At 57.2% G+C, this 27192-nt stretch overlaps 2 protein-coding genes across 10 annotated transcripts; one reads left to right on the top strand and one right to left on the bottom strand.

The window, feature by feature from the left end:
- Positions 1-140: 140 nt before the first annotated feature.
- Positions 141-20696, bottom strand: OBSL1 (obscurin like cytoskeletal adaptor 1). 9 transcript variants are annotated; one of them, XM_055379631.2, is made up of 21 exons: positions 19558-20696; positions 17390-17659; positions 17053-17304; positions 16608-16910; positions 16168-16464; positions 14580-14852; positions 12749-13021; positions 11796-12068; positions 8637-8909; positions 7597-7872; positions 7236-7523; positions 6774-7049; positions 5885-6154; positions 5451-5723; positions 3905-4171; positions 3004-3116; positions 2298-2454; positions 1966-2127; positions 1542-1646; positions 957-1226; positions 141-299 (listed from the first exon to the last, which is right to left on the bottom strand). In XM_055379631.2, the coding sequence occupies exons 1-21, from the start codon at positions 20567-20569 to the stop codon at positions 256-258; spliced, it is 5727 nt and encodes a 1908-aa protein (XP_055235606.1). In that variant the 5' UTR covers positions 20570-20696; the 3' UTR covers positions 141-255. The 9 variants fall into 9 exon arrangements, with proteins under 9 accessions (XP_055235606.1, XP_030864305.2, XP_030864304.2 ...); XM_031008445.3 differs by having other exon boundaries at positions 141-273; positions 19558-20625; XM_031008444.3 differs by lacking the exon at positions 141-299 and adding an exon at positions 306-713 and having other exon boundaries at positions 19558-20625.
- A 589-nt stretch (positions 20697-21285) lies between these two features.
- On the top strand, positions 21286-25071 carry INHA (inhibin subunit alpha). Its single transcript, XM_004033258.4, has 2 exons — positions 21286-21996; positions 24057-25071. Exons 1-2 carry the CDS (start codon positions 21729-21731, stop codon positions 24887-24889), a joined length of 1101 nt encoding a protein of 366 aa, XP_004033306.2. The 5' UTR covers positions 21286-21728; the 3' UTR covers positions 24890-25071.
- The last annotated feature ends 2121 nt before the right edge of the window (positions 25072-27192 follow it).

The raw sequence follows: 27192 nt of genomic DNA on the forward strand, positions 1-27192 counted from the left end.
GCCAGGAATGGTGGTCTTTGGTGGCTGGCACTTTCATGGGCCAGGTACAAGCACTACAGCCCTCGGTCCCCAGTGTCGCTCACTGCACAGGGGCTCCAGGCAAGGTCTGCCCTCCCACATCACTCAGAGAGGCAAGGAAATGAGCTGTAGCACTTTTATTGTTTCCTGACACCTCTGGTTTCCTTGTCTCTCTACCCCTGCCCAGGGTAAGGGCAAACGCCTTCCAAGCTGTCCAAGGGCACCCGCCTGGCCTGGTTAGCTCCTCCTAGTTACCTGCAGAGGAATGACTCCACATGGGGCTGGGGAGAGAGGGGGTACCACCTTCCTCTCCCCTGGCAGAGCCTGGACACCAGTACACAGAGCTGGGCCCCCAGGCTCTGCCCTACCCTTTCTGGGCCTCGGTCAGGGCTGTCTTGGCGGCAGGAAGGTGGGGGTCAGCTAGGGGTGGGGCACAGCGCAGCACCTGAAGGGAATGCTGGGATTTGGGATAGAAGTTGGGATGTCTCTTATGGCGAAGAGGAAAGAAAGAGGCTTCTGCCAAGGCTGACATGGAACTTGCTGAGATGGGCAGAGGCAAGCTGGGCAGAGGGCAGGAGGGAGGAGGGACAGGCTGGAGGAAGGCAGTGTTGGTGAAGTGGGGAGGAAAGGAACTGGTAGAAACAGGGCTGTTCAAGAGAGACAAACATGGTCCAGTGGCAGGAGAGAGGAGAAGCCTGGCAAGAAGGGGCGTAGAAAGGTGGGAACAGCTGACCAGGAGCAGCTGATCTGAGCCAAGCAGTTCCAGGGCTTTCCAGCCCTGGGTGTGCTCTACCCCTCCCCTCCCCCATCCCCACCTCCTACGTATCCCAGGACCCGTTGCCACCCCAAGTCCTGGAAAGCCTCCCATAGGTGTGGCTTAACCCATCAGCTCCCAGGCGCCCTCACCCTCCTGCCGCTGCCCAGTTGGCTTTACTCACCCTCTACCAGCAGCCGTGTGTGGGTGCTGTCCCGGCCGGCCTGGCAGCAGTAAGTGCCTTGGTCCTCAGGTCGAACGTCATGGATGACCAGGCTGTGGGTGGGGCCGTGGCTGCGCATCTCATACTTATCTCCCGGGCACAGCTCGGCCCCCTCCCGCAGCCAGCACACGTGGCCCCCCGAGCGGGACACAGTCACCTCCAGCACCGCCCGGCGGCCCACCAGAACGGTCTTCTCGCGAGGCGGGTGGCGGCACATCTGGAGAGGCAATGCTGGGGATAGGGGGCGGGGGCTTAAGTTAATAGGGACACGCATGGCCCCCAGGAGGAGAGATGCATCTTCCCTCCCTGAAGTCTCCACTCCTGGCCTTAGCCCTCTATGCCACCAGTCCGTTCCCTTGCACCTCAGACCCAAAGTCTCCTCTTGCCGGGGAAACGCGCTGCCCTCTGTGACCCGGCCCAGGAGAGCCCCTCGGGAGGAAGGGAAGAGAGAGAGGCAGCGTTCTTGGGGCCAGCCCCAAGTCCGTCAGTCCCATGGCAGGAGAGACAGGATGTACTCTCTCTGTCGCTCCCACCCCAGGTGCTTACCCTCCACTTCCAGTAGAGCCAGGGACTGGGCGGGCCCCGCCTGGAAGCGGACTTCACCGGCGTCCTCGGCGCGCAGCTCGCTAAGCACCAGAATGTGTTTCTTCCCTGGGGGTGAGGGGGTCGCTAGCGAGGCCGGAGCCACCTCTGAGGAGCGTTGGGGACGAAGGTGGGGGCGCAGCAGGCCCCTGGGTCGGTTCGGACGCCGTTAGTGTATGCTAGGGTGGGCGGAACAGGGATGCGGAGCGGGAAGCCTAGCGGTCCGGGACTAGGGGCTGGGGGCGGGGGAAAGACCGGGGACGAGGCTCACAGGGCCGTGGGGCGGGGCCCGTCCGAGCCAGGGGCGGGGCTTGTCCCGGTGGGGCGGGATCTGTTCGAGCCTGGGCGGGGCAGCGAGGGGCCCGAAAGGGTAACCAGGCGGGCAGACCTTCCTGTCGGATGCGGACGCGGGCTCCGGGTCTCAGCGGGCGGCCTCCGAGCTCCCAGCGGCCCGTGGTCTCGACCTCCGACACGGTGCACTCGAACGTAGCGCCGTCGCCTTCGCGGGTGCTCACCGACCGCAGCTCGGAGAGTACCGCCACAGTACGCTCTGGGGCGGAGCCCGGGGCGTGAGCGGGGCGGGGCAGAGGGCAGTTACCGGTCACGCCCCCTCCACGCCCCCTTTCTAGAAGCACGCGCGGTCAGCAGAGTCCGGGGAAGACAGCTCCGCAAGTCTCGCGCCCAAAGCAGTGCCCAGCCTCCGCATCACCCCGTACCCACCGCGCACGGTCAGGCGGACTGGTCCGGCGCGGGCCGTCCCCACCGCGCAGCTGTAGGTCCCGGCGTCCGAGGGGCCACAGCGTCGCAGCTGGAGAAGGCGGCGCGTGCCGAGGGCCTGGAGCCGGAGCCGCGGGCTAGGCGTGAGCGCGCTCCCGTCCTAGGGGCGGGAGTTGCAGAGGGTCGGGGCGAGCCCGGCTGGGCACAGGCGACCCCGGCCCTGGCAGGCGGCGCACCCTTTGTTGATGCCAAGCGGTCTCGAGGCGCGTTTATGCGTGTCTCGTGTTCCCAGGCTGGGGTTGGACTGTCCCCAAGCCTTTGGGGCCATGCCAGGAGCCTCTTTGAAAAAGCGTCACCCTTTGGGGACCTTAGGGCCGCCAAGGTGCTCGGGAAGCCCAGAGCCAGGTATCGATCACAGGGGACATGGGCACGGATTCTGGAGTTAGGCAAACCTGGATTCGAATATGGGCTCTACCTGTTGTCTGCCCTTGGGTAGGTAATTTTTCCCACTGAGCATCAGTTTCCTGATAGGTATTACAGTGACAAGACCTACCTCCTAGAGTTGTCCTTGGAGTAAGGGATTAAATATAATGCAAATCTTAGCACAGTGCCAGGCACATCCGCTCAAGGAATATTAGCTGTTTCTGTCTGGGGCATTATTATCGTTGGTGTTACACTGAAGTGGGCTTGGCTGGGGCTGGGATCTGACCTTCTCCCAGGTAACATCAGCCAAAGCTTGGGAAAGCTCGCACTCGAACGTAGCTGTGTCGCCCTCGGTCACCTCTAGGTCCTGTGGCCCCCGCACGATGGTCACTGGGACCTCTGGGGGTGGGAGAGGGAGGACAGTGCAGAGGGAGCAGGATGGGGACCCATCTTGCAGGGACAAGGAGGACATACACTTGGGCACAACGGGCAGTAGAGGACACTAGCGAGTGGGGTTCGAGCTGGGACAAGTGGTCCAAGAAGGATCTGTCAATGGTGGGGGTGGGGGTGGGGGTAGGTGGGCAGGGCCACAGGGCCAATGGGTTAGGAGTGGCCAACTGGGAGTCACACTTTAAGGTGGTCAGTGGGGGAGAAGCTGGGGGCCAGAGAGCAATAGGGAAACAAGCAGAGATGCCAGTGGAGTGGTCAGTGGGAACATCCTGGGACTGGAAGTAAAAATGGGGGACACTCAAGCAGATTTGCTAGTGATGTCGCCCTTAGGCAGTCAGTGGATTCAAGGGACTGGAGTGGTCACGGGGCCCACACTTAGTTGGGCAGAGGGAGCCACGGCAGACAGTGTAGCCAGTAGGGTCACAGTTAGAGTGGTCAGTGGGGTGGTGTGCAGGCGGGCAGACAGCAGTGACCACAATGGCAAAGGCATGCTCATGGTAGCAGAGTCAGTGGTTGGCTGAGCCTTGGGCAGTCAGGGGCCACACTCAGGCAGAGGACTCTGGGGCCACACAGGGCCTATGAGTCAGGGGGATCACACTCTGGCAGGGATGTCAATGAGGGCCACACTGAGACAGGCATGGTCAGTGGGGGTCACACGAGTTGGGGGTCAGTATTCATGCCTGGGGTAAGTAGGGCCACACAGGTCAGCAGGCAGGCTGTGGTCCTGGAGGCCACACCTCTCACGATGAGTCTGGCTGCGCAGCGCAGGGAATCCGCCGTGAAGGAGACACAGCCTGAGTCGGCCAGGCCCAGGCCATTGAGTACCAGTTGGTGACGGTGGCCATCCGAGTGGATGTGACACTTGGGTCCTGGATACAGCCGTACTCCACCCCGGGCCCACTCCCCGGTCACACCTTCCTGGGACAGCTCCAGCTGGAAGGTGGCACTGCCCCCCTCACTGATGGTCACGTCCTCCAGAGGCCGCAGCACCCTCAGCTGCCTCGCTGGCCAGGGGAGATGGAGAGAGGGAGGATGAGGCCTCCAGCTCTGGGCAGGGGTTGCAGTGGATCCTCATCCCTTGGCCCTGCCTACACCCCTGAACACCCAACCTAAGGTCCTGACCAAAAAAAGTTTGGAACCAGGGTGCAGGAAGAAAGGGGCACAGTGGACAGATTTGGCGGGGGGAGGGCTGTATCAGGGTTAGGAGATGAGGGCACAGGAAGGGGGAGAAGTGTGGTTAGGGGGTCGTGGAGTCTGGGTGAGGGGTGCTGTGACACTTGAAGGAGCACGGAATTTGGAGTCAGACACACTAGGAATGGAACCTCGCTCTACCACATAGTTTGTGTGCTATGTGATCTTTGGCAAATGGCGTGACCTCTCTGGGCCCCAGTTGCCCCAGCTGTACAAGGTGAATAACATTGGGACACAGGTTTATTGTGATGATTTCTTGAATGAAATAAGTTAGAAGAGATGTGTCACCAATGACAACCATTCACCAAGCTCTGTGTAAGAATTTTCATGTTATCTCAGTTAATGTTCCCAGAGACACTTGAGACGGGGATCAACCCCATTTTTAAAATTTGAGACAAGGTCTTGCTGTTACCCAGGCTGGAATGCCGTGACATGATCATAGCTCACTATAGCCTCAAACTCCTGGGTTCAAGCAATCCTTCTGCCTCAGCCTCCCGAGTAACTACCATGCCCGGCTAATTTTTATTTTTTTTGTGGAGATGGGTTCTTGCTATGTTGCCCAGGATGGCCTCGAACTCCTGGCCTCAAGGGATCCTCCTGCCTTGGCCTCCCAAAGTGTTAGGATTATAGGCGTGAGCCACTGCACCTGGTCTCAGCCCCATTTTTAAGGAGACTTGGCTCAAAGAGGTTAACTTGCATGAGGTCACACAGGAAACAGAGGGCTCCAGCTTTGGGTGGGAGGTGTGGGGTGCTGTTTGTCAGCCATCCCTGCTACTTAAGTGGGTATGTGTATCCCTAGAATACATGCCTGAAGGATGCCCATGGCAAGTCTTTCTGGAGAATATTTGTGTTTATAGCAAAGCCAACTTGGAAATATGCAATGGAATGCAAAATCCACATGGACTTCTAAGGTAAATAAAAAATATTAGAAAAAGAAAAGTTTTGCTTTGGGCAAGCTGCTGCTGGGACGGCCATGGGTGACTTTTCTCAGCGATGAGGGGCACTTTGGTGGGGGCCTGAGGGACTCCAGGACAGCCAGAAAAGGCTGTGGTGTAGGGTGGGTAATGCATTAAGAGAGGACGGGGCACTCACGCCTCACGCTGAGCCTGGCCAGGGTGCGATCGTGGTGGCTCTCGCAGCCGTAGGTGCCCTGGTCGGCCAGTATGACACCATGGATGAAGAGGCGGTGGATGTGCCCATCCTGGGCCATGGACAGGCGAGAGTCGTTGGGCAGGGGCTGCCCACCTCGCAGCCAGCGCACGGCCCCCGCTGCACCCACTCGGCCTGTCTCCACTTCGAGACACACGTCCTGGCCTTCCTCTGCCCGCACATCCTGCAACCGCCGTAGGAACAGCAGCTCTGTCTCTGGTGGGGAAGAAGGAGGCCATGGAGTCTGGTGGGGTTGGAGGCTGGCCCCTTGCTCCATCCCACTGGTCTGTCCCTAGGTGGAGAGGCAAGGCTGCTGGAATCCGGGTTGGGAGTACAGGCATGGGACACAGAGTATCTCATCCTCATCAGGACCTAACCTCGAACATGGAGCCGGGCACTTGTGGCCGTGCTCCCTGCCCGCACAGTCACGGTCCCCGCATCCCCCAGTTGGCAGCCTCGCAAGGTTAAGATGCGGCTTGAACCATTCTGGGCCATCTCCACCTGGGGCCCTGGAGTGACGACGGCCCCATTGCGCAGCCAGGTGACATCGGCATCTGGTGGGGAGACTTCACACCGGAATGTGGCATCATCGCCCTCGTGGACAGTGAGTGGTGTCAGCTCCGAGACCAGCTTCACCGGCAGTGGCTCTAAGGGGCACGGTCAGGCAGTGAGCTGGGCTGGGTCTTTTCTCCTCTCTCCTTTTCATCCCCTCCTCAGGATGCAGGCCCTCATCCCCAGTCATTTAACAGAACTTCTGTGAGGACCTACTATGTATCGACCACACCGATGGCCCAAAGGACAAGATGCCAGCTCCCTGCCACTCCTTTTAGTCAGTTCCTCGTAATCCTAGCCTAGCACCCCACCTTGGTGGCACCCTAATAATATCATTTACCAGGGACCCTATTTACAGCATTTACTTGTCACAACAGGCCTATAAGAAAAGCACTATCCCCTCTTTTCAGAGCCGGGGCTCAGACAGGTTGAACAACTTGGCCAATGTCACACAGCTACTGGGGCACAGAATCTAGGCTGGAACCTGGCTGGGTGGACTCTAGAGCCCCTGCTTTTAACCACTGGTTTATGCTGCTCTCAACATGAGGGTTTCTGGAAAGAGGAGCCCTGAGCCCCTATCCGAGTGATGGTCATGCACACACTGGTTGGAGCCAGAAGCAGCAAAGCGGGGGTGGAGGAGTAAGGGGGACCTAGAAAGTGGCAGATGGTCCTTGGGGTGCCACAGCCCACAGGGTGTGAGGGGTACACTGTTACCTTCCACGCTGACAAGGAAGATGCGGCTGTCCTGGGGCGCGTCGCACAGGTACTCCCCAGCGTCCCCGCTCCGTGCCCCCTGCACCCGCAGCACCTGCCTGGCCCCGGCCTGGTCCAGCTGCACCCGCCCCTGGCTTGCCAGTCGCTCCCCGTCCTTGTACCAGCGTACAGGGCCCCCTGGCCCGGAGAGGTGCACCACCAGCTCTAGGTCCCCGCCTGGGGTGCTCCGAACCCTCGTCTGGGCTGCCTCGGGAGCTACCACCCGCACAGGGGGCTCTGTGGAGTCAGAGCTGGAGGTCACTGGGAGGGAGAGGCTCAGGGCTTCGAGGAGGGCAGGGGGAGGCATGACGGGGACGGTACTGAGAGAAGTGGGGCCAGGCATGGGCAAGGCATGCTGGAAAAGCAGGAATCCCGCAGGGTTTGGGGTGCCACTCTCAGGCTTAGTGCCCAGGCTGTACTTACCAGCCACCTGGACGGTGAAGCTGAGGCTCGGGGCTCCGGGGGCTGCTCCAGACTGGCAGGTGTAGAGCCCTGCATGGGCTGGGCCTGCAGCCTGGATGCAGAGGACTCGGCGGGGGCCCTGGGCATGGAGCTCTAGGCCCTCGCCCTCCTGCACGGGCCTCCCATTGTGGCTCCAGACCACGGGGGCGCCAGCCCGGGACAGTTCACAGCTCAGCACCACTGGCTCCCCGGGGGCCACACAGAGTGGGCTTGGAGTTGTCTCTGGAGCAAGGAACTGCACTGGGGGCTCTGGAGAAGAGAGGAAGGTGTCATCCCATGCTTGCCCTTGCCTCCCTGCCCTGGGTTGGCCAGGAGCACCCACCAGCCAGGATGACATTGAAGGTGATGGCCTCATCCCGGGTCTCACACACATACTCCCCGGCGTCCTCAGGCTGGGTGTGGGGCAGGGTCAGGGTGCGGGTGGGCCCCTCGGCACCCAGCTGCAGGGCATCTGATGCCTCCACTTCCAGCCCGTCCTTGTACCAGCGCACCTGAGACCCAGCTGGGGCCACCTCACAGCGCAGCTCCACGCGCCCTGGAGCCCCAAAATGCAGATCCAGGGAGCGGGCTGCCGGGTGCACAATCCTCTCTGGTGGGGCTGGTGGGTGGGCATGGAGAGGGGCACATAGGCTTGGCCAGCAGGCCTCTCCTGCCTCACCCACCAGATCCTCAGCCCTCCCCACTGGCAGCACAGCTCTTGAGAACAGTGCCAGCTGCAGTCCATGGAGCAGCTGCTGTGTGCAGGCACTGTCCTAAGAACCCTGTGTTTTTTCAATCAGTTACTCTGACCACCCTCAAGAGGTGCACAGCTGCTGGCTGCACTTCATAGCTGAGGACCTGAGGCCTCTTTAGAAGAAACTGACTTGCCTAAGGTTACACAGACAGAAAGAGGCAGATCTAGACTCACATCCAGATCTACACACCCCACTCCACACCCATCCCCACTTCCTATCCCCTTTCCCTGCCTTGCCTCTGATGCACTTGTTACCACCTGACAAACCATGTCTTTTATTTTTTGTCTGTCCACCCTCGCCAGAGTTTAAACTCTGTGAAGACAAGAGGTTTAGTCTTATTGGTTCACTACTGTATCCCCAGCATCTAAAACAGTGCCAAGCACACAGTAGTTGCTCAATGAGTATTGAATGAATGGATGAATGAACGAATGGTTCTAATTGCTGGGCACCCTCCCACCAGGCCTCTGGTCCTGACCTGATGTGGCTAAGCAGGATTCTGATGGCCAAACACGAGGAAGCTGGATAAGGGGAAGGCTGGGGATGGGGCGAGGGAGGTGGGGCTAGGTGGGTGTCTGTCCCTTAGCCCCCTACCTCTCTACCTCCTCTGTGTACTGCAGAGACTGCCCACCTGTGACAGTGACAGTGAAGAAGGCCGAGTCATCTCCAGCATCGCATACAAACTCGCCCCCGTCCTCGGGCTGAGCAGCAGGTAGCACCAGGCGGCAGCGTGGCCCATCCCTCTCCAGCACCAGGGCCTCGCTCTCCTCCACTTCCAGCCCATCCTTGTACCAGCGCACAGGGGCATCCTCCCGAGACAGTTCACACATCAGCACCACACATTCCAAGGTCACGGCGATCAAGGTCACCTCATCGCGAGGGTATATGATCCGCACTGGGGGTTCTGCAGGGTGGGGACAACCACAGCCTGTCACAAGCTCACCGTCAGCCTCTCTGGAGCCATTCGGCAGCATGAAGTCCCTATCACCCACATAATAATGAGAATAATAAGTAAAATAATAAGAAGCAATAATGGGTCCACAGTTTGTTCTCTGAAATCCCTGGGGCCAGAGGGTGTTACAGAATCCAGAATGCTTTGGATTCCAGAAATGATGCGTTTCTCATCTATCACATACCTTCCTCAGCCCCCACAGGAGCCTCCCCCTTCATCAGTCACGTTAACATGTCTGTGGTATAACACGTATTACATTCACCCTAAGCAGGATAGATTGAAAGATACAGAATCTTATAGATACAAGAATATATCTATAAGACACTCATAGATATGCAGCTATAGCTATATTCACCCTCGGCAGGATAATTAAAACATAGAAATAGCTTCAGAGCAATCAAGCTCAGGTTTTCCTGAAATGACTTGGAATACAAAACTTACAAAAAGCCTTTTGATTTGGAGTTTTGGAACTTTGGGTAAGGGATGGTGGATCTGCAATAGCAAACATTGATATGACACTTCCTAAGGTCCAGGAACAGTCCCAAGCACTTGAAACATTTAACTCTCACGGCAATCCTAAGAGGAAGGTAGTGTTTTGTCCCCATTTTCCATATAAGGGACTGGGCACAGAGTGATTATACAACTTCCTTAAGGTCACAGCTGGCTACACCCACTCTGGGGCAGGAGGAGGAAATACCCTCTGTTAAAGGGAGGCTCAGACCCCACAGGTAGTGGCAGGAATTCCAAGCCAAGGCTTGCAGGAGCTCAGTAATGCTTTTTGCATTCAACGTCTGTCTGAGAGTTCCCCAGGGGTGCTAAATGCTGATTCTGGGAGCTCATCTCCAAGTTCTGGTCACTCCTCTGCAGAAAGGGATCCATGTCAATATTAGAGGTGACCAGCGCATGGAGCCCAGGCCTGCCCACACCCCCGCTGCCCCCAGGTCCCCCCAGAATCTTCAAGTTTTGGGGCGACTAGTGCTCCATTAGCCTCTGGCCCCCTGGTGGCTGGGCTGAGGAACTGCTAGCTTCCCAATCAGGGGCCAGGGTTGGGGGGGTGGGGGCTGGGGGTGATTTATAGGGGCATGCATGGGCCGAGGTAACCACAAGCTCCCACTCAGCCCCCCAGCCTCCACGGAGACTCCTACCTTGAGCCACACAACCCACCTCCCCCATGGGCTTGCTTGCTCTAAGCGTCTGGGGGATGCAGGCTGGTCCTCTGGGGCCGAGCAAGGCCAGGAGAGACCAGAATGCAGCTGCCTGAGGAGTGGGGAAGGTGATGAGGGCAGTGGGGTGAGGACAGGGTGCAGTGATGGGACCGGGTGGCTGCCCAGCCCCGGGACCTCAGCTTGGTGTCAGACTTGATTCGCTCTGGCCTAGAGCAGAGGTGGTGTTTGTGTGAACTTCCCTGTGAAGAGACTGGTGTTTGTGGGGAGCCTGAGCATGGGCTGGAGTTTGTGTGGCTGTGGCCATTCTGTCTGGCCATGGCTGGGTGGGAGAGGGTGAAGATGATTACGACCGGGCAGAATATGTGCAGAAGGCCTCTTAGGCATTGTGGGCTTGTGTGTGTAGAGTGCATTAGCTGGGGTGCAGGGAGCAGGGGTCCCTAAACAGCTCTGCATGGGGCGTGACTTTCAGGGCAGGGCTGGGAGAGGACAGGACTGTGGCCGCAGTAGGATGGGGGCTCCAGTGCAGCCACTGGGGTTCTGTGCCACCCAGAGCTGCCTAGCCCTATGGACCCCCAGCCCCAGACACACACTGGGCTGGGCGCTGTGAGCCGTCACCCCGAGGTCTCCGGCACTGAACCTCTGTCACTTCCACAGTTGTCCTGTGCTTCTCCCGCTTTGAATATTCTCCCACACCCCACCCCACTTAGCTCCAGTATCAGCTTTGAAAGCACTTCCTGTTGCCTGGCCAGGGTGGTGGCTCCCAGCCCCAGGGTCCCTAGAGTGGCCCTCAACAACCCATGCTCTAAGATCCTGGAACGCGTCTGGCTTTCCTGCCAGGCTGTGCAGTCCTAGAGGGAAGCGGCCGTGTCTGCGTGCTGCTGGCTCCTGTGTGTGGAAGGGTGACTTTCTCCGAGGCCCTCCCTGACCCTCCTGCTCTGTGCTCTTGAGCCCTCTGCCCTTGGCCCTCACAGTACTTATCACCAGGTGTCACTGTACATTTATTTGCATGTTTATTGGTTTAACACAGGGGTCGCAAACTCAAATGCCCACAGGGGCCAGGTTAGGTTAGCGGCTGAAGCAGTCTGGAGAGAGGCAAAAAGCAATGGCAGGGAGGTGGGACAGAGGAATGTGGGCCCCAAACTATGGGGGCAGCTGCTACTCAGTGCCAGCTGTTCGTCGCCATGGGGGGAAGTGGGACCAGAGCCGCCGGGTCTTCGGCTTTTTCAAGAGGACGCATAACTCCGGATTGTTATTTGAACTGTCCTGACTTTGGTAAGACTCTGCAGACCAAACAAACACATGTGTGGAATGCGCAGGGCCCCCGGACTGCCCGTTTGCGACCCCTGGTTAACAGCTGCCTCCTCACCTAGACTGGCAGCTCATTCAGAATAGGGACCGTATTTGCATTACTCACCTGCTACTCCCAGTGCCTGATTCAGGGAAAGTGCTCAGTAAATGAGCTGTGGAGCAGAGCTAGGCCTGGCCTTGGGCACTGGGGAGGGGCTTGTTTCCTTGAATAGGGGCCCTGGGCTCATCTCAGCAAGAACCCTGGCACATGCACCTGCAGCCCACACCTCCCTCCTCCCCGGGGTGGTAGCTGGGGCTATGTGGCCAGCTCCTCCAGGGCTCAGGGCTGTCTCTGTGACCCAGGGGAGCTGGGCTGGGCCCACACCTGTGACGGTGACAGTGAAGGAGGCCGACTCATCGTCAATTTCACACAAGTACTCGCCGGAGTCCTCGAGCTGGACAGCGGGCAGCACCAGGCGGCGGACAGTGTCTTCCTTCTGCAGGAGCAGCGCGGGGCTCTCCACCACCTCCTCTCCATCCTTGGTCCAGCGCACCTCTGCCCAGGGCCGGCAGAGCTCACAGGTCAGCACCACACGCTCCAGGCGCACGGCTGCCACATACACCTTGCCACTGGGATACACGATCCACGAGGAGACATCTGGAGGACAGGGACAGCCACTGCCGGGCATGAGGGGTGTGCCCTGCCGCCCTCCCTGACCCCGTTGTGTTCCCTACCCCCGGAAAGTAGGCCATGTGTTGAAGAGGGACCTTCCTGAGACCAAATCTCACAGCAGCTGACAGTTACTCACAGCTAGAGACACACGAATACAGCTGTCACAAAAGCACAGCAGACTTTCTGCTGCGCAGGAGCTGCACAGAGGGGACCACGGGGTCAGCCTCGGCTGTAGAAATGCTCCACATTCTCTGCGTTGGGACAGGGATGGTATGAAGGGTGGAACTGATGAGAGGAGGGTTGGGAGGAGGAACTGGGGGTCTCCTCCTCCAAGATTTTTTTGCCCCTCTAGTGCCTGAGACCACCGGCCCTAGACTCTGCCCTACCCTGCAATAGACTCACTGTCCCCAGAGATTTCCCTTGGTACAGGATTTCAGGAGAATAGAGAAAGCCAGGCCTCCTTAGCCAAGACCAATATGCTTATGATAACACGTTTCCTGAGTGTGACTAGACCATAGCTTGAGGAGAAAGGGAGGAGGTCCGATCTGCCAGGGGGAGGGCAGTAGGGGCGGGGAACAGTGGCCCAGGAGTGAAGGTGTGGCAGCTGTCCCAGCGGGAGCAGGGGCACCTTCCCCTGTGCCTCTGAGGCCCACCTGGCCCCCCACCTGTGATGGTGACAGTGAAGTAGGCACGCTCATCTCCAGCGACGCACTGAAACTCGCCCCCGTCTGAGGGCTGGGTGGCGGGCAGCACCAGGCGGCGATGGGGCCCCTCATTCTCCAGCACCACGAAGTCACTCTCCTCCACCTCCTGCCCGTCCTTGTACCAACGCACAGGGGCGTCCTCTCGGTCCACCTCACAGGCCAGCATGACACACTCGGAAGTTATGGCATGCACGAACACATGTTCTCGGGGGTCCACGATGTGCACGGGAGGATCTGGGTGGGAAGCAGAGATGGCATCGCACAGACACACCCGCACAATGAGTCCAAACTAGCTGTGTGGCCAGGAGACACTGTTTCTGCACAAGAGGACACCGGAGGAGGGCTAAGGTCCTGCTGTGTAGGGACTCAGGGACAATGACAAGGAATGCTGAGGGCATGGCAGGTGAGGCATGGCAGGAGATCATGTGGCACCAGAGTGCTCTGTGGGTCCCCAAAGGATCAGAGGTGGCGGGGTGAGTACATGGAGAGAAGGAAGCACAGAGAGTTCACAGAGTGGCAGCCACCATTTATCTAGGCTGAAGGGAGGTCACTGTCACAAGTCACATCAGGGCCATGCTTACTGCCTCCATTACGAGAAAGACCCCAGGGTGGGCAGGAGGTGAAGGATGATCCAACAAGTGGCAACAGTGAGACAGCCACTCTCCAGGTAGTGGGTTCCCTGTCAGTGAGATGAGTGGGATCCATGGTTCCCAAGCTGCTCTCTCAGAGAGTCTGCACTTGTTAGGAAAGGATCTTCAGGCTCCACCCTGGATACTGGGGCTCTGGACAGTCCAGGGATTTATAACCAGCTTCCAGGAGCTTCCTAAAGCGGCCAGCCTACGGACTGCCTTGTGAGAACCACGGGGTGACTGCACTCGATGCTTCTGTTTGACTCTATCTGAGGCAGCAGGAACAGAACAATCCTGTGTGTGTCGCCAAGCTATGGTGTGACGGAGGTCACATAACCTCTTACAGCCTCCGTTTCTTTGCCTGTGAACTGGAGATATATTGCCCCTCATCGAGTTGTGAAGATTAAATGAAAGAGTGTATATTGAAAATACTTAGCATAGTGCTTGGCTCAGAGTAAGTGTCCAAAAAGTGTTTGCTCCCATCTCCCCTCCCCTTAATTGCATTTTGTTCCCCCACCCAACCCAGCAGAGGCTATGTGGACAGCGAGACAGTGTTAGTGTATCAGGGGTTTAGGAGGCAAAGGCACGCTGTGTGTGGCACACACCTATAATCCCAGCTGCTCAGGAGGCTGAGGAAGGAGGATCGTTTGAGCACAGGAGTTCAAGGCCAGCCTGGGCAACAGTGAGACCCTCATCTTAAAAAAAGAAAGAAAGAAAGGCAGGCATGGTGGCTCACACCTATAATCCCAGCATTTTAGGAGGCTGAGGCGGGCAGATCACTTGAGGTCAGGGGTGACCTAACCAACATAGTGAAACCGTCTCTACCAAATAATAAAAAAATTAGCTGGGCGTGGTGGCGCGCACCTGTAGTCCCAGCTACTTGGGAGGCTGAGGTGAGAGAATCGCTTTAACCCAGGAGGCGGAGGTTGCAATGAGCTGAGATCACGCCGCTGCCCTCCAGCCAGGGCAACAGAGTGAGAGCCTGTCTCCAAAAAAAAAAAAAACAAAAAAGCAAGTGCAGAGTTATCTGAAACATGTCCCCTGGGCCACTGGACTCTCCCTGTAAAGGACTCCCCCAAGTAGGCAGCAGACCAGAGGGCATGGCTTATGCGGCCCCACAATCAGCCTTGGCTGGAGGAGCCCAGGCTGGCATGCTTCCTGACCTTGGACAGTGACGCCGAAGAAGGCCGAGATCCCTTCTGTCCTGCACTCAAACTCGCCGCTGTCCTGGACTTTGGCCTCAGGCAGGATCAGACGGTGTTTGCGCCCATCCATCTTCACCACCAGCAACTCGCTCTCCTCCACCTTCTGCCCATCCTTGTACCAGGTTGCCGGGAAGTCCACCCTTGAGAGCTCACAAGTCAGCACCACCCGCTCTGAGGTTGTGAAGGTCAATGACACCTTGTCCTGGGGGCTCAGGATGTGCACCGGGCTCTCTGTGTGGGGAGAAGTACAGATAAGCACCCCTCCCTCTGGTGCATGGGCTCAGTGTCGGATGCATCAGAGGGAACAACTGCTGTTGTTGGGGTTTTTAAAAATAGGCTTAGGCTTACACACCAACCCTTAAGAGCAGTGCTTTGGCTGTGCGTAAGAATTCCTAGGGAGCCTGCTAAAAATGAAGAATTCTTGGATTCCCAAGCATGCAGGGGCCAGGAAATCTGCATTATAAACCAGCCCTCCAGGTGGTTCTGATGCCAGTGAACTGGGATCCCATTTTGGAAATGCTGCTCTGGTTGCTGGTCAGGTCTCACCTGGCCCCTCTGCCTGCGATGCTGACAGTGAATCACCCCAAGACCCCGTGCATGGGTGCCGACAGATTCCTTGATTGGTCTTACAAACTCCAGCAATGGTGACATGGCAAATGCTAGCGTGATCCTTGAAGTTTGAGCGCCCCACCTCCAGCTGTTCTCCTCAGGGATGCCTCATTCCCCTCCTTCCCCCTTTCAACAGGTGGCACAGTGTGATCAGGAGCCCGACTGCCTGGGTTCATAATTCAGCACCTGTGCTCATTAGCTCCGTACTTTGAGCAAGTCACTTAATGTATCTGTGCCTGTTTCCCCAGCTATAAAATGGGAATGTCAAAAGAACCTATCTTAAGTTTGAGATAAGCCTGGCTAACATGGTGAAGCCCCATCTCTACTAAAATACAAAAACAAGCTGGGCATGGTGATGCACGTCTGTAGTCCCAGCTACTCGGGAGGCTGAGGCAGGAGAATCTCTTGAACCCACAAGGTGGAGGTTGCAGTGAGCCGAGATCGCGCCATTGCACTCCAGCCTGGGCGACAGAGTGAGACTCTATCTCAAAAAAAAAAAGAACCTATCTTATAGGGCCATTGAGAAGATTGTGTTAATGTATGTAAGGTGATTAGGACTGTGCCTGGCACGTAGAAAGTTGCGATGACAATGTCAACAATTAGACAACATGGCAGGAGGCAGGCAGGGACTAGCAGCCAGGGTCTGTGTCTTTCAAATGAGATGACAAATGTGACAGGATTCTGTAAACCACAAAGCACTCCAGAGAACTGGGATATGATGCTGACATATATCAAGATAACAAGGGGTGCCCTGGATGTTGCATGTGGGTTGAAATTGGCCTTCCGGACCTCTGAGCCCTCAACCTCAGCCCACCATGGATGCTCCTTGCTCTCCTGGCCCAGATACAAGAAATAAAAACAGCATCTGCCTCATTTTGCCAACAGGACTTCTGTGTCTTAACCCTTTCTGCCCACTCAGGTCCCCACCGGCACCAACCTTGGATTGTGAGGGCAGCTGAGTCCTGCACGCCGGGGCAGCTGAAGCCGACCAGGGCACCGCTGTCCTGGTGCTTGACGGCATGCAGGATGAGTCTGTGCTGCAGACCCTTCTGCTCCATACGGTACCGCAGGGCCCCAGGTTCCACCTGGCCCTCCGGCTCGTTACTCTTGAGCTCTTCCCCATTAAGGAACCATGTACCCTGGATGATGGTGGAGAGATCGAGGGAGAAGACGGCATCTTCCCCGTCGTATACCTGCACATCCTCCAGACCTGCCACCAGGCGAGCTGTGGGCACTGAGGCAGGGACAGAGTGCAGCTGTCAGAACTAGAAGGTGTGGCAGAGGGCAGAGGCTGGCGGATGGCAGGCCTGTGAGAGGACCAGCACTGAGGGCTGGGGAAGGGAGAAGTGATGGGTGGGTCTGGCAGGACCAACTCACCAAGGTGAGCAGAACCGTGGAACACCACGTGGGGACTACGGCCATGTCCGCTGACTGTGCAGATGCGGAAGCGGTAGTCACCCTCGGAGGGCACACAGTCGCCCGGCACCTCCACGGCTCCGGCTTTCTCGATGCTGAAGCACTGAATCCAGTCTTCAGAGCCCACTTCCTGCCGCTCCAGCCGGTAGATGAATGGGGTCTCGGGAGCTGGCTCGGGAGGCTTCCAGGTCAACAGGACCGTGTTCTTGTGGCCCTTGAACATCTCTGCCGATATGGGGGGTCCTGGGGGACTGTGCTTGACACCTGAGACCAAGGCAGGGATGTGTTCCGGCCTTGCTCGGGCCTCCACAGCCCTTCCACCTTAAATCTACTTCACCAACCCAGCTCCGGCATCTGGCCAACCTCCCGCCCTGCCTCGCCCGTCCAGAGGCCTTCCTGCCCTCACATTTTACTCTGAGAAGCGTAGTGGTACGGGAGTTGCCCAGGCTAAAGGTGACCTCGCCAGCATCCTCTCGGGTGACCCCTGGAAGGACCAGGGCATGCATGTGGCCTGAGCTGCTCTGGCAGATGACCGGCAGCTCCTCCCCATCACGGCTCCAGCATCCCTCGACCCCGGCCTCTAGAGTTTCCACTAGCAGCACAGCATTCTCTCCTTCCAGGACGTCGAGCTTCCGGGGCAGGCGCTTCAGGATGGGCCCTGAGATGCGGACAGGAATCCATCAACCTGGAATCTGAGCACCTGCCTGCCTCCGCCTCAGCCTCTTCCCCACGGGCCAGCTGACCTTTGACTGCGACGTTGGCCACGGTGCGCACCCGGCCCCGCATCTCGCACAGGTAGATACCATCATCGTCTGCCTTCAGCCTGTGGATGATGAGGCGCCGGACAGTGCCCTCTTCGATCTGCTCGTACTTGCGGCAGGGCAGCAGCCGCTGGTCCTCACGGAACCAGGCCGTGGGGATGCGGGAATTGGGTACTTTACACTCCAGCACGGCAATCCCGTGCTCACGGCCCTCCACGTCCTGCAGGGGCCGTGTGAACCGGAGGCGGGGCTCTGTGGAGAGGGGAGAGAGAGACAAGAGAGGGCTCTGGAGAAGGCCCAGACTAGGAGTAGGATACCTAGAAGCACATTAGCTCATGCTGTGTGCTCTTCATGCAGAGCCAGCGGGCACTGTGGAATCACAGAAAACTACCAGAAGGGAAGTGGTGGTTCCTAAGATGACCTGAGTTCTCATCCAGCCCTGACACTAGCCACATCACCTTAAGCAAGTCCATTTCAATGCTTCTGGGCCTCAGTCTCCTTACTTGTAAAATGGGGAAAGGGAGAGAAGGGGTTGGACCAGATTGATGATTTCCAAACTGTTCCCTGGGGCCCTCCAGGCCCTAGATTGGTGATTTCCAAACTGTTCCCTGGCCCGCCCCCCACCCAGTCATTTCACATATTCCGCAAGGGTCTGAGTAGAATTTAAAATATTTTAACTCTTTTTTTATTTTGAGATGGAGTCTCGCTCTGTTGCCCAGGCTGGAGTGCAGTGGCGCAATCTTGGCTCACTGCAACCTCCACCTCCCGGGTTCAAGCAATTCTGGTGCCTCAGCCTCTCAAGTAGAGCTGGGATTACAGGCAGGCGCCACCACGCCTGGCTAATGATTTTGTATTTTTAGTAGAGATGGGGTTTCGCCATGTTGGCCAGGCTGTTCTCGAACTCCTGACCTCAAGTGATCCGCCCACCTCAGTCTCCCAAAGTGCTGGGATTACAGGGTGAGCCACCGTGCCTAGCTATTTTAACCCTTTTCAAAAGTGTATTTCAAAAAAAAAGAAAAGAAAAGAAAAGAAAACAGGATGTTGGAAACCAGAGGATTAACTAGGGCTGCTGGAGAAGCAAGTTTGTGTGTGTGTGTGTATGCAACTCGGGGAAGCTCCTCTAGCCTTCCCTCTGGGCTTTTCTTTCCTGATGGAGGTCCAGATCAGCACCAACCTGACGAATCTGTGAGCATTGAACTGTAACAGTGAGGCCACCACCGCAGCCTGGGGGCAACATGCTTGACTGCATGCCAGGCAGGACTCAGGAGAATTTACCAACTTTTTTTTCCTCTAAGAGAAAAAACTGGACAATAACTAGTGAAGGTGTAATCTTTTGCGTTGTGATGAAATCCTATTATGGGGAGCGTTACCTTCTGGTGAGTTTGGGGTGTGCTTTTTTTTCCTTTGGAATTTTCTATTTATGAGAATGTAACCATTTATTGGATATTGTTGATGATTCAACTTTGAAATATAAACCTTCTCTCCTTCACCTTCCTCTTCTTGCAAACGTGGGGAGCAGTTTAATCAAAGAATAGTAAAAACACGCAGGACATTTGTCCTCCCTCAAGTCTAGCTTTCCACTGAATCACTTGTTTCTCAAGGTGACAGATGCAGCCAGGCCGTCCCCACAGGGTTCAGAGCCTGGTCTCATGAATGCAGCCTTTACTTCAAATTCCTGTATTCAATAAAATAGCCTCCTTATTTTCACTGATGGTTTAGAAGTACCTGTTATATACGTAGACTCAGCAATTTACGCCCATAAACTACTCCTTTATCTGTCTCATATATTGGGGCTCTGGTTGTGAATTCAGTTGGGGAAGGAGGAGTAAAATAACAAAGACGTTGAAAACCACTAGGGAAGAAGAGTTCTAGGGCCCTCCGGATTTGTACATCAATCACTCCTTAGTGGTGTTCCACCATCTGCCTCGGAATCATTTAAGGAGTTTGCTAAGAAGTTCCTGAGTACGCTGGAGACCTACTAAATCCGAATCCCTGCGGAGTGAGAGGCGGGCGGGTTTGGTATTTTAATATTCCCGCGGACCACCTCTCCTCCAGTCTTGGGGGCAGCGCTGGGCACCGAGGAGGGCTGGAGTTCGGAGGGCCTCGGAGGACACTCGAGGCCCCTCCCTAGGCCCCGGGCTCCGCCGTACCTTTCACGTGCAGCTGCACGGCACTGAGCGTCTGGCCCGCCGAGTTGCGCGCGGCGCAGACGTAGAGCCCACGGTCCTTGGCCTGGCAGTAGAGCACCTTGAGCACGAAGCCGCCGTCGCGGTCGCGGTACATGAGGCGGCGGCGGTCCGGGAGCAGCGGGCGGCCCTCCCAGTGCCATTCGATCTCGGGCTCGGGCTTGCCCATCACGTAGCAGCGGAACTTGGCGTGCTTGCCCTCGTTCACCCAGAAGGTCTTAGGCGCGCACTTGAGCGGCTCCACCACCGGCGCGGGGGCCTCGTCGGGGTCCGCAGGCGGGCTCTCGGGGGGCTGGTGCACCTGGAGCAGCGCCCCCGCCTGCGCGTGGCCGTGCGCGTTGCGGGCGTGGCACACGTAGACGCCGGAATCCGGCAGCCGAGCCGCCAGGATGCGCAGTGCCAGGCTCGCGCCGGGGCCGTCCTCGGCGCGGCCCGGCTCGAGCGCGAAGTGGCTGCTGTCCCACACTTCGTCCAGGGCCATCCCGTCCTTCTCCCAGTACAGTGTGGGCTCGGGGAGGCCGCCCGCCCGGCACGTCAGCACCACCTCCGCCCCCCGCAGCACCCACTGGGATCGAGGCCCCGTGAGGAAGACCGGGGCGCCCTCCCCGGACCCCGGCGATGGCAGCGGGCGCTCGGCGGGCTGCAGCTCGGGGTCGGAGGCCGGTGGCTCCAGCACGGTGACGGCGGCCGCCGCGTAGGCCTCGCCAGCCGCGTTGCGGGCGCGGCACACGTAGACCCCCGCGTCGGTGGGCAGTGCGGCGCTCAGCAGCAGGCCGTGCTCCGCGCCGTCCGCCGGGAAGCTCAGGCGTTCCGAGGCCGCCAGCTGCTGCCCGCCCTTCTCCCACACCACTACAGGCGGCGGCTCCCCCAGGACCACGCACTTGAGCTCGGCCTCGGCGCCACTTACCACCCGCACAGGCCGCGGGAAGCGCAGGAAGCACGGGGGGCTCCCCTGGTCCCCCGAGCTCGCCTTCATCGCGGCGGCCGACCGCCTGCAGCGGCGAACGGTAGGGGGGCGGGAGGGGGCGGAGGGCGAGCCGAGGCCCGGGGCGGCGGGGTCGGGGCGCGGCTGGGGACCGGGCGCGGGGACCCGCGGAGCTCTCCCGGGCCTCCCGCTCCCGGCTCGCCTCCTTACCCTCGGCCCCGAGCTGCAGCTCTGCGGCGGCGGCGGCGATTCCCGGGCCCGAAGCCTGGCGCTCAGGGGGCAGTCCTTCCTGTTTGCCTCTCCAGCAAGGGGCCCCGCAGCCTCCCCTGCCCGCTGCCTGGCTTCCTGCTCTTGGGAGCCTCTCTTCCCAGCCCCCTCCCACAGCTTGGGCCTCTTCCCCCTCCTCCCTCCCACCTCCAGCCGCCAGGTCCCCAGCCGCCCGCCAGGCTTGGGCCTGAGTGGCAGAGGCGCCTGCAGCTGCCAATCCCAAAAATATTCTCTGATGACACAGCTGGAGGACAAGAGCCCAGACTGGCTCCACTGGTCTAAGTATAGAGCCGGCAGGACCACCTGCCCCCGGCCCTAGCCCCGGTTCTAGCCCCGGTTCCAGCCCTGCCCCCAAGGGCTGGCCGCCCAGCAGCTGCTTATTGAAAGGGGCCCCAGAAGGTCTGAGGGGTGGTGCACTTTGTCTCCCTGACAAATAACATTTTCCGGGGCTGGCCGGCTACAGCTCCCAGGCTCCTGCCCCACCTGATGTCACCTCTGGATGTGTGTGTGTGTGTGTGTGTGTGTGTGTGTGTGTGTGTGAGAGAGAGAGAGAGTGTGTGTGAGAATTTGTGTGTGTGTGTGTGTGAGAGTGTGTGTGTGTGTGTGTGTGTGTGTGTGTAGGGAGAAGGGGTTGTATGTTTGCATGTGTGAGTCAGGTCGCTTGAGGCGAAATCCTTCCTAGCCCCTCCCCCACATCCCTGGCGGGAGTGGGAGATAAGGCTCATGGCCACAGACATCTGCGTCAGAGATAGGAGGTCTCAATGCCACGGGCAGGGGCAACTCGGACTGTGGGGCGTGGAAAGGACTGGGGAAGACTGGGTGAGAAGGGTAGAAGAGGGTGGGTGTGGGATGGGGAGGGGAGAGTGGAAAGGCCCTGGGCAGACCCTGGCAGAAGGGGCACGGGGCAGGGTGTGAGTTCCCCACTAGCAGGGCCAGGTGAGCTATGGTGCTGCACCTACTGCTCTTCTTGCTGCTGACCCCACAGGGTGGGCACAGCTGCCAGGGGCTGGAGCTGGCCCGGGAACTTGTTCTGGCCAAGGTGAGGGCCCTGTTCTTGGATGCCTTGGGGCCCCCCGTGGTGACCAGGGAAGGTGGGGACCCTGGAGTCAGGCGGCTGCCCCGAAGACATGCCCTGGGGGGCTTCACACACAGGGGCTCTGAGCCCGAGGAAGAGGAGGATGTCTCCCAAGCCATCCTTTTCCCAGCCACAGGTAACGAGGGTGGGGGAACCGGCAGGATGACTTTGAGAAAAAGCAAGGCACAGCATGGGTTTGCAGGCCAGGCGGACCTGGGTTTGAATCCCAGTCCTGCTACTCAGTTGCTTTGCAGCAATAGGCCAGTTACTAAACTTCCTTACGTTTCTGTCTCCCCATCTGTAAAATGGGCTAATGCCCACCTCTCAGGATTAAGTGAGAGGCTGTACCTAGAGTGCATGGCAGGTGGGAGGCATTTGGGAGGTATGCGCTGGGAGACCGGGGGTCTCTAAAGATGGAGATATTTGGGCTTGAGCCCCTTCCTGCCACCTTTCCTCCTATCTCTGCCTCTGCTCGCTGCTCCAAACCCTGTTTCTTTACTCCCAGGTAGCTGACACTGAGAAGCTATCAGAGATACAGGCAAAAGATTAGTTGGGAAACTTTTCTGGAAAACTAGTCTATCTTCTCTTGAGTTCCTGTCTCAACATATATGTGTCCCCTTGTTCCACTGACTGAACGGATAAGCCCTCCTGTGGGTGGGCTTTCTTGTCATCTGGTCCACCTTTCTCTTAGAGAGGACCCCTGCCTCCCTCACTTCAGTCCGTTCGCAGCACAGTGGGGAGAAGGATGGCTTTGGGATCAGGCAAAATCCCAGCCTGGCCACTTAGTCGTTGAACGTCATTTCACCTCTCTAAGCCTCAGTTTCCTTATCTGCAAAATGGACCAATTGTGACTAGATAATGAGAGAAGCCATGTAACAGTATAGTTCCAATTGCCAGTCCATGAACGAGTGCTGCTCCAGGATGATTAGTATAGTCTATGAGTGTGTCAGTGTGAGGATGCCAACTACACATTCTTGAAAGGACTGCCCTCTGTTCTGAGTTACAGCCCTCCTCCTTCTCTTCCCCCTCTTCCTTGTTCTCCATTTTCTTCCCCTTCCCACTTGCCTTTCCCTCCTTCTTCTTCTTTTTTTTTTTTTTTTTGGTGTAAATCTGTCTTTTAAAAATGGAATTATTTTAAAGAATTTATCATACAATATTCCTGACATGCCAAAGATATAAAGAGTAATATAGGCCGGGCACGGTGGCTCACGTCTGTAATCCCAGCACTTTGGGAGGCCAAGGCAGGAGGATCACAAGGTCAAGAGATCGAGACTATCCTGGCTAACATGGTGAACCCCGTCTCTACTAAAAATACAAAAAATTAGCCAGGCATGGTGGCACCAGCTACTCGGCAAGCTGAGGCAGGAGAATTGCTTGAACCTGGGAGGCGGAGTGGAAGGCAGAGGTTGCAGTGAGCCAAGATGGCGCCACTGCACTCCAGCCTGGGCAACAGAGCTAGACTCCATCTCAAAAAAAAAAAAAAAAAAAAGTAATATGGCTGGGTGTGATGGCTCACGCCTATAATCCCAGCACTTTGGAAGGTGAAGGCAGGCAGATTGCTTGAGCTCAGGAGTTTGAGATCAGCCTGGGCAACATAGCGAGACCCTGTCTCTACAAAAACCACAAAAGTTAGCTAGGTGTGGTAGCACACGCCTGTGGTCTCAGTTACTCAGGAGGCTGAGGTGGGAGGATTGCTTGAGCCCAGGAGGTAGACGCTGCAGTGAGCCGTGATCATGCCACTGCACTCCAGCCTGTGTGACAGAGTAAGACTCTGTCTCAAAAAAAAAAAAAAAAAAAGGTAATATAACAACCATCCATGTAGACACCATTCAGGATACTGTTTCACACTATCTGGTGAGTAAGCATTGAAGTCTAATACAAATTCTTAGTGCTGGTGAAGTGGAGAGAGGGCCTCTTACACACTGCTGATGGGCATGTTAATTGGTAAAACCACTTCAGAGAGAAGTTGGCAATGTCTTCTATTTTTTTAAGTCCCTTCATGATTAAATTAAAAAATGGGAAGCCTACAGAAGCTCTCCCAAAACTCAGGAGAGTCCCCACGTCCCGGAGGGCATGGAGCAGAGTGCAGCCCATCATTGGCTCATGACTGGTGGCCACATCCCTCCTGCTGAAGAGGAGGGGTGCCAGGTCCTGCCAGTCAGGGCTGCCCTCTCCCTTTTCTTCTGTCTCCTGCAGGTGCCAGCTGTGAGGACAAGTCAGCTGCCAGAGGGCTGGCCCAGGAGGCTGAGGAGGGCCTCTTCAGATACATGTTCCGGCCATCCCAGCATACACGCAGCCGCCAGGTGACTTCAGCCCAGCTGTGGTTCCACACCGGGCTGGACAGGCAGGGCACAGCAGCCTCCAATAGCTCTGAGCCCCTGCTAGGCCTGCTGGCACTGTCACCGGGAGGACCCGTGGCTGTGCCCATGTCTTTGGGCCATGCTCCCCCTCGCTGGGCCGTGCTGCACCTGGCCACCTCTGCTCTCTCTCTGCTGACCCACCCCGTCCTGGTGCTGCTGCTGCGCTGTCCCCTCTGTACCTGCTCAGCCCGGCCTGAGGCCACGCCCTTCCTGGTGGCCCACACTCGGACCAGACCACCCAGTGGAGGGGAGAGAGCCCGACGCTCAACTCCCCCGATGTCCTGGCCTTGGTCTCCCTCTGCTCTGCGCCTGCTGCAGAGGCCTCCGGAGGAACCGGCTGCCCATGCCAACTGCCACAGAGTAGCACTGAACATCTCCTTCCAGGAGCTGGGCTGGGAACGGTGGATCGTGTACCCTCCCAGTTTCATCTTCCACTACTGTCATGGTGGTTGTGGGCTGCACATCCCACCAAACCTGTCCCTTCCAGTCCCTGGGGCTCCCCCTACCCCAGCCCAGCCCTACTCCTTGCTGCCAGGGGCCCAGCCCTGCTGTGCTGCTCTCCCAGGGACCATGAGGCCCCTACATGTCCGCACCACCTCGGATGGAGGTTACTCTTTCAAGTATGAGACAGTGCCCAACCTTCTCACGCAGCACTGTGCTTGTATCTAAGGGGGGGTCTTCCTTCTTAATCCCATGGCTGGTGGCCACGCCCCCACCATCATCAGCTGGGAGGAAAGGCAGAGTTGGGAAATAGATGGCTCCCACTCCTCCCTCCTTTCACTTCTCTGCCTATGGGCTACCCTCCCCACCCCACTTCTATCTCAATAAAGAACACAGTGCATATTACTTGACATACGTTCTCCAGCTTCTCTGATATGGAGTTGGGCCCCCAGGAGCATGGGACTGTCAGATCTCAGGTCACTCAGCCACACTTGACCTCAGAGACATGAAGTTCAAGAGCTATAACTGGATGTGTATTGGTTGGGAATTTACAACGTTTGGGGGTGACATAATAGTGCTCCAAGCTCCTTGGAGAGCCACCTTGGAGACAGAGCTGGACCCATGCAAGCTGAACCAGACATGTCAATCAGGTTGCCTGCCCTGCACACCTAAGGGAGACTGCTGCACTCACATGCCCACATCCAAGGCAGCCATAAGTCCCCTCCCCTGCCATTCTCTGCCACAGCTGATGGGCACTTAGCCCAAGGTCAGGTGATTTGTAGCCTGGCCAGAGACTGTGGCCTTTGGAGCCCCACTGAGACAATTGTCCAGAGTTGGCCAGACCTTGGAGTCACTTGGGAAGCTTGGGTGGGATGTAAGGGAGAGATATATGTGTTGGCAGCATCAGAAAGAAATTAACAAGGGCAAAGAGGTGGTGGTGTGTTAAGGTCAGACAGATCACCTGACCAAAGACCTGAGGATTTCGTTTTGCCAAAGGCCCTTCTTTGAATCCGTCACTGACTCTTGCTGTAGACTCCGTGAGGCCTCCTGCAGTAGGATTCTAGTTCATGAACTCTTTGGCTCCCTTGATGTCGCCTGTACATGTTTACATAATCCCTTAACTCAGCCCTTAGCATCAGAAGAGTGGAAAGACTGAGGCTATTGCCAGAAAATAGAAAAGCTCTTTTGTGAATTTGTGCGTGCAGGACATGGTGCAAAACAGCACTTTTCTTTTTTCATTGCGTTTCCTATCAGTCCATTCTGCCTCCGGATTTGGGCATGGGGAAGCCCCTCTCCGCTGGCCTTCCTCCCTGCTTTTTTCACTCTTCTTGTTATCCCCCTGGGTCTCGTTATCCTTGTGCTCCACCCCAGGGTCCCTGCTATCAGCCACTGGTTCCATCCAGTCTCCAACACGTGTGTGTGTGTGTGTGTGTGTGTGTGTGTGTGTGTGTGTGTTTAGGGGAAGGGCTGGGATGTTCAGGTCCATCAGACTGGAACTTGAGAGCACTTTCTGATATTGACTGCACAACTACAGTGTGTATTTATCTAACCAGAGTCTTTTACTGGTCAAAGACTCCTTTCTACCAGCCTGGCTTGATGGGAGAAAGGTGGAAGGGTAAGCGCCTGCTCCAGTGAGCGGTGTAGCGGGAAAGAATCCTATCCCGTCACAGTTACACCAACACCCCTCCCCCACTGGAGCTAACCTGAATGAGCCACTGTTCCCTGCAGCACAGGAGCCTTCAGAGCCATGTACGTGCTCCTGTACACGCCCCAGTCTCTGTTGACACTGAGTCCCCCAGAAGGCTGCCACTGTTCTGGAGGGGGAAACCTGCTTGTTCGCAGTCCCCAGTCTCTCCCAGGACCTTCGTGTTGACTCAGCATTGGAAGCGCTCTGTGCTCAGAGTTCTGTGCATCCCTATTCAGGCAGTGGGCTGGGGAGAGAGCTGCTTGGGCTCTGCCAGTGGTGGGAAGGGGAGGTTTTTTCCAAGCCTGTCTATGTTCTACGTGCTCCCTGCCTGGCTTCTCTGGCTAGATCCTCCCTTCCCAAACAGTGAGGTCTTTCCCTGGGATCTTCAATTTTCCTACTAGGCTTCAGCTCTTCATTCTTCCTGCTGGGGCCCCCTAGAACCCTGTGTTATCCAGATGCTCCCTGTCCCAGGGATGAGGATGGGCGCTGAGGGCTGGGGGCAGATTACTGAGGGGTACAGGATTCTCCACGAGGCCAGTTAGCAGATTGGTATTGCAAGTGAAAAGCGTGCACATGTCTGAGACAAAATGAGAAAAATGAGTATGAGGGAGTCTTTCACAAAGCCAAATATATTCATTTTATAAAGGCTATCTTTCATTGCTACCCATTACCTTTTCTGCTTGTGGGTGTGTGACAGTGTTAGCTCTTTCATGATGTTATGAAGAGGGTAGAAAGTAGTGGTTTTGTTTGTTTGCATTTCTACCCAACAAAATTTAAACTTGGCAATTCCAGTTTGGAATGTAAGATTTTTCTTTGGAATTTTGTTGCCCTGTGAAATCTGTGA

The sequence above is a fragment of the Gorilla gorilla genome, chromosome 11, assembly GCF_029281585.2.
Source record: "Gorilla gorilla gorilla isolate KB3781 chromosome 11, NHGRI_mGorGor1-v2.1_pri, whole genome shotgun sequence".
Taxonomy (NCBI): Eukaryota; Metazoa; Chordata; class Mammalia; order Primates; family Hominidae; genus Gorilla; species Gorilla gorilla.

Excerpts from the sequence above, each read along its gene's own strand:
- OBSL1 (XM_055379631.2), bottom strand. The coding sequence starts at position 20,569 with ATGAAGGCGAGCTCGGGGGACCAGGGGAGCCCCCCGTGCTTCCTGCGC. Across the intron at positions 17,305-17,389 it reads GGCCAACGTCGCAGTCAAAG|GGCCCATCCTGAAGCGCCTG; the intron begins GTCAGCTGGCCC and ends TCCGCATCTCAG. Across the intron at positions 7,873-8,636 it reads CTTCACTGTCACTGTCACAG|CCCCACCAGAGAGGATTGTG; the intron begins GTGGGCAGTCTC and ends CCCACCCACCAG.
- INHA (XM_004033258.4), top strand. The coding sequence starts at position 21,729 with ATGGTGCTGCACCTACTGCTCTTCTTGCTGCTGACCCCACAGGGTGGG. Across the intron at positions 21,997-24,056 it reads CATCCTTTTCCCAGCCACAG|GTGCCAGCTGTGAGGACAAG; the intron begins GTAACGAGGGTG and ends TGTCTCCTGCAG.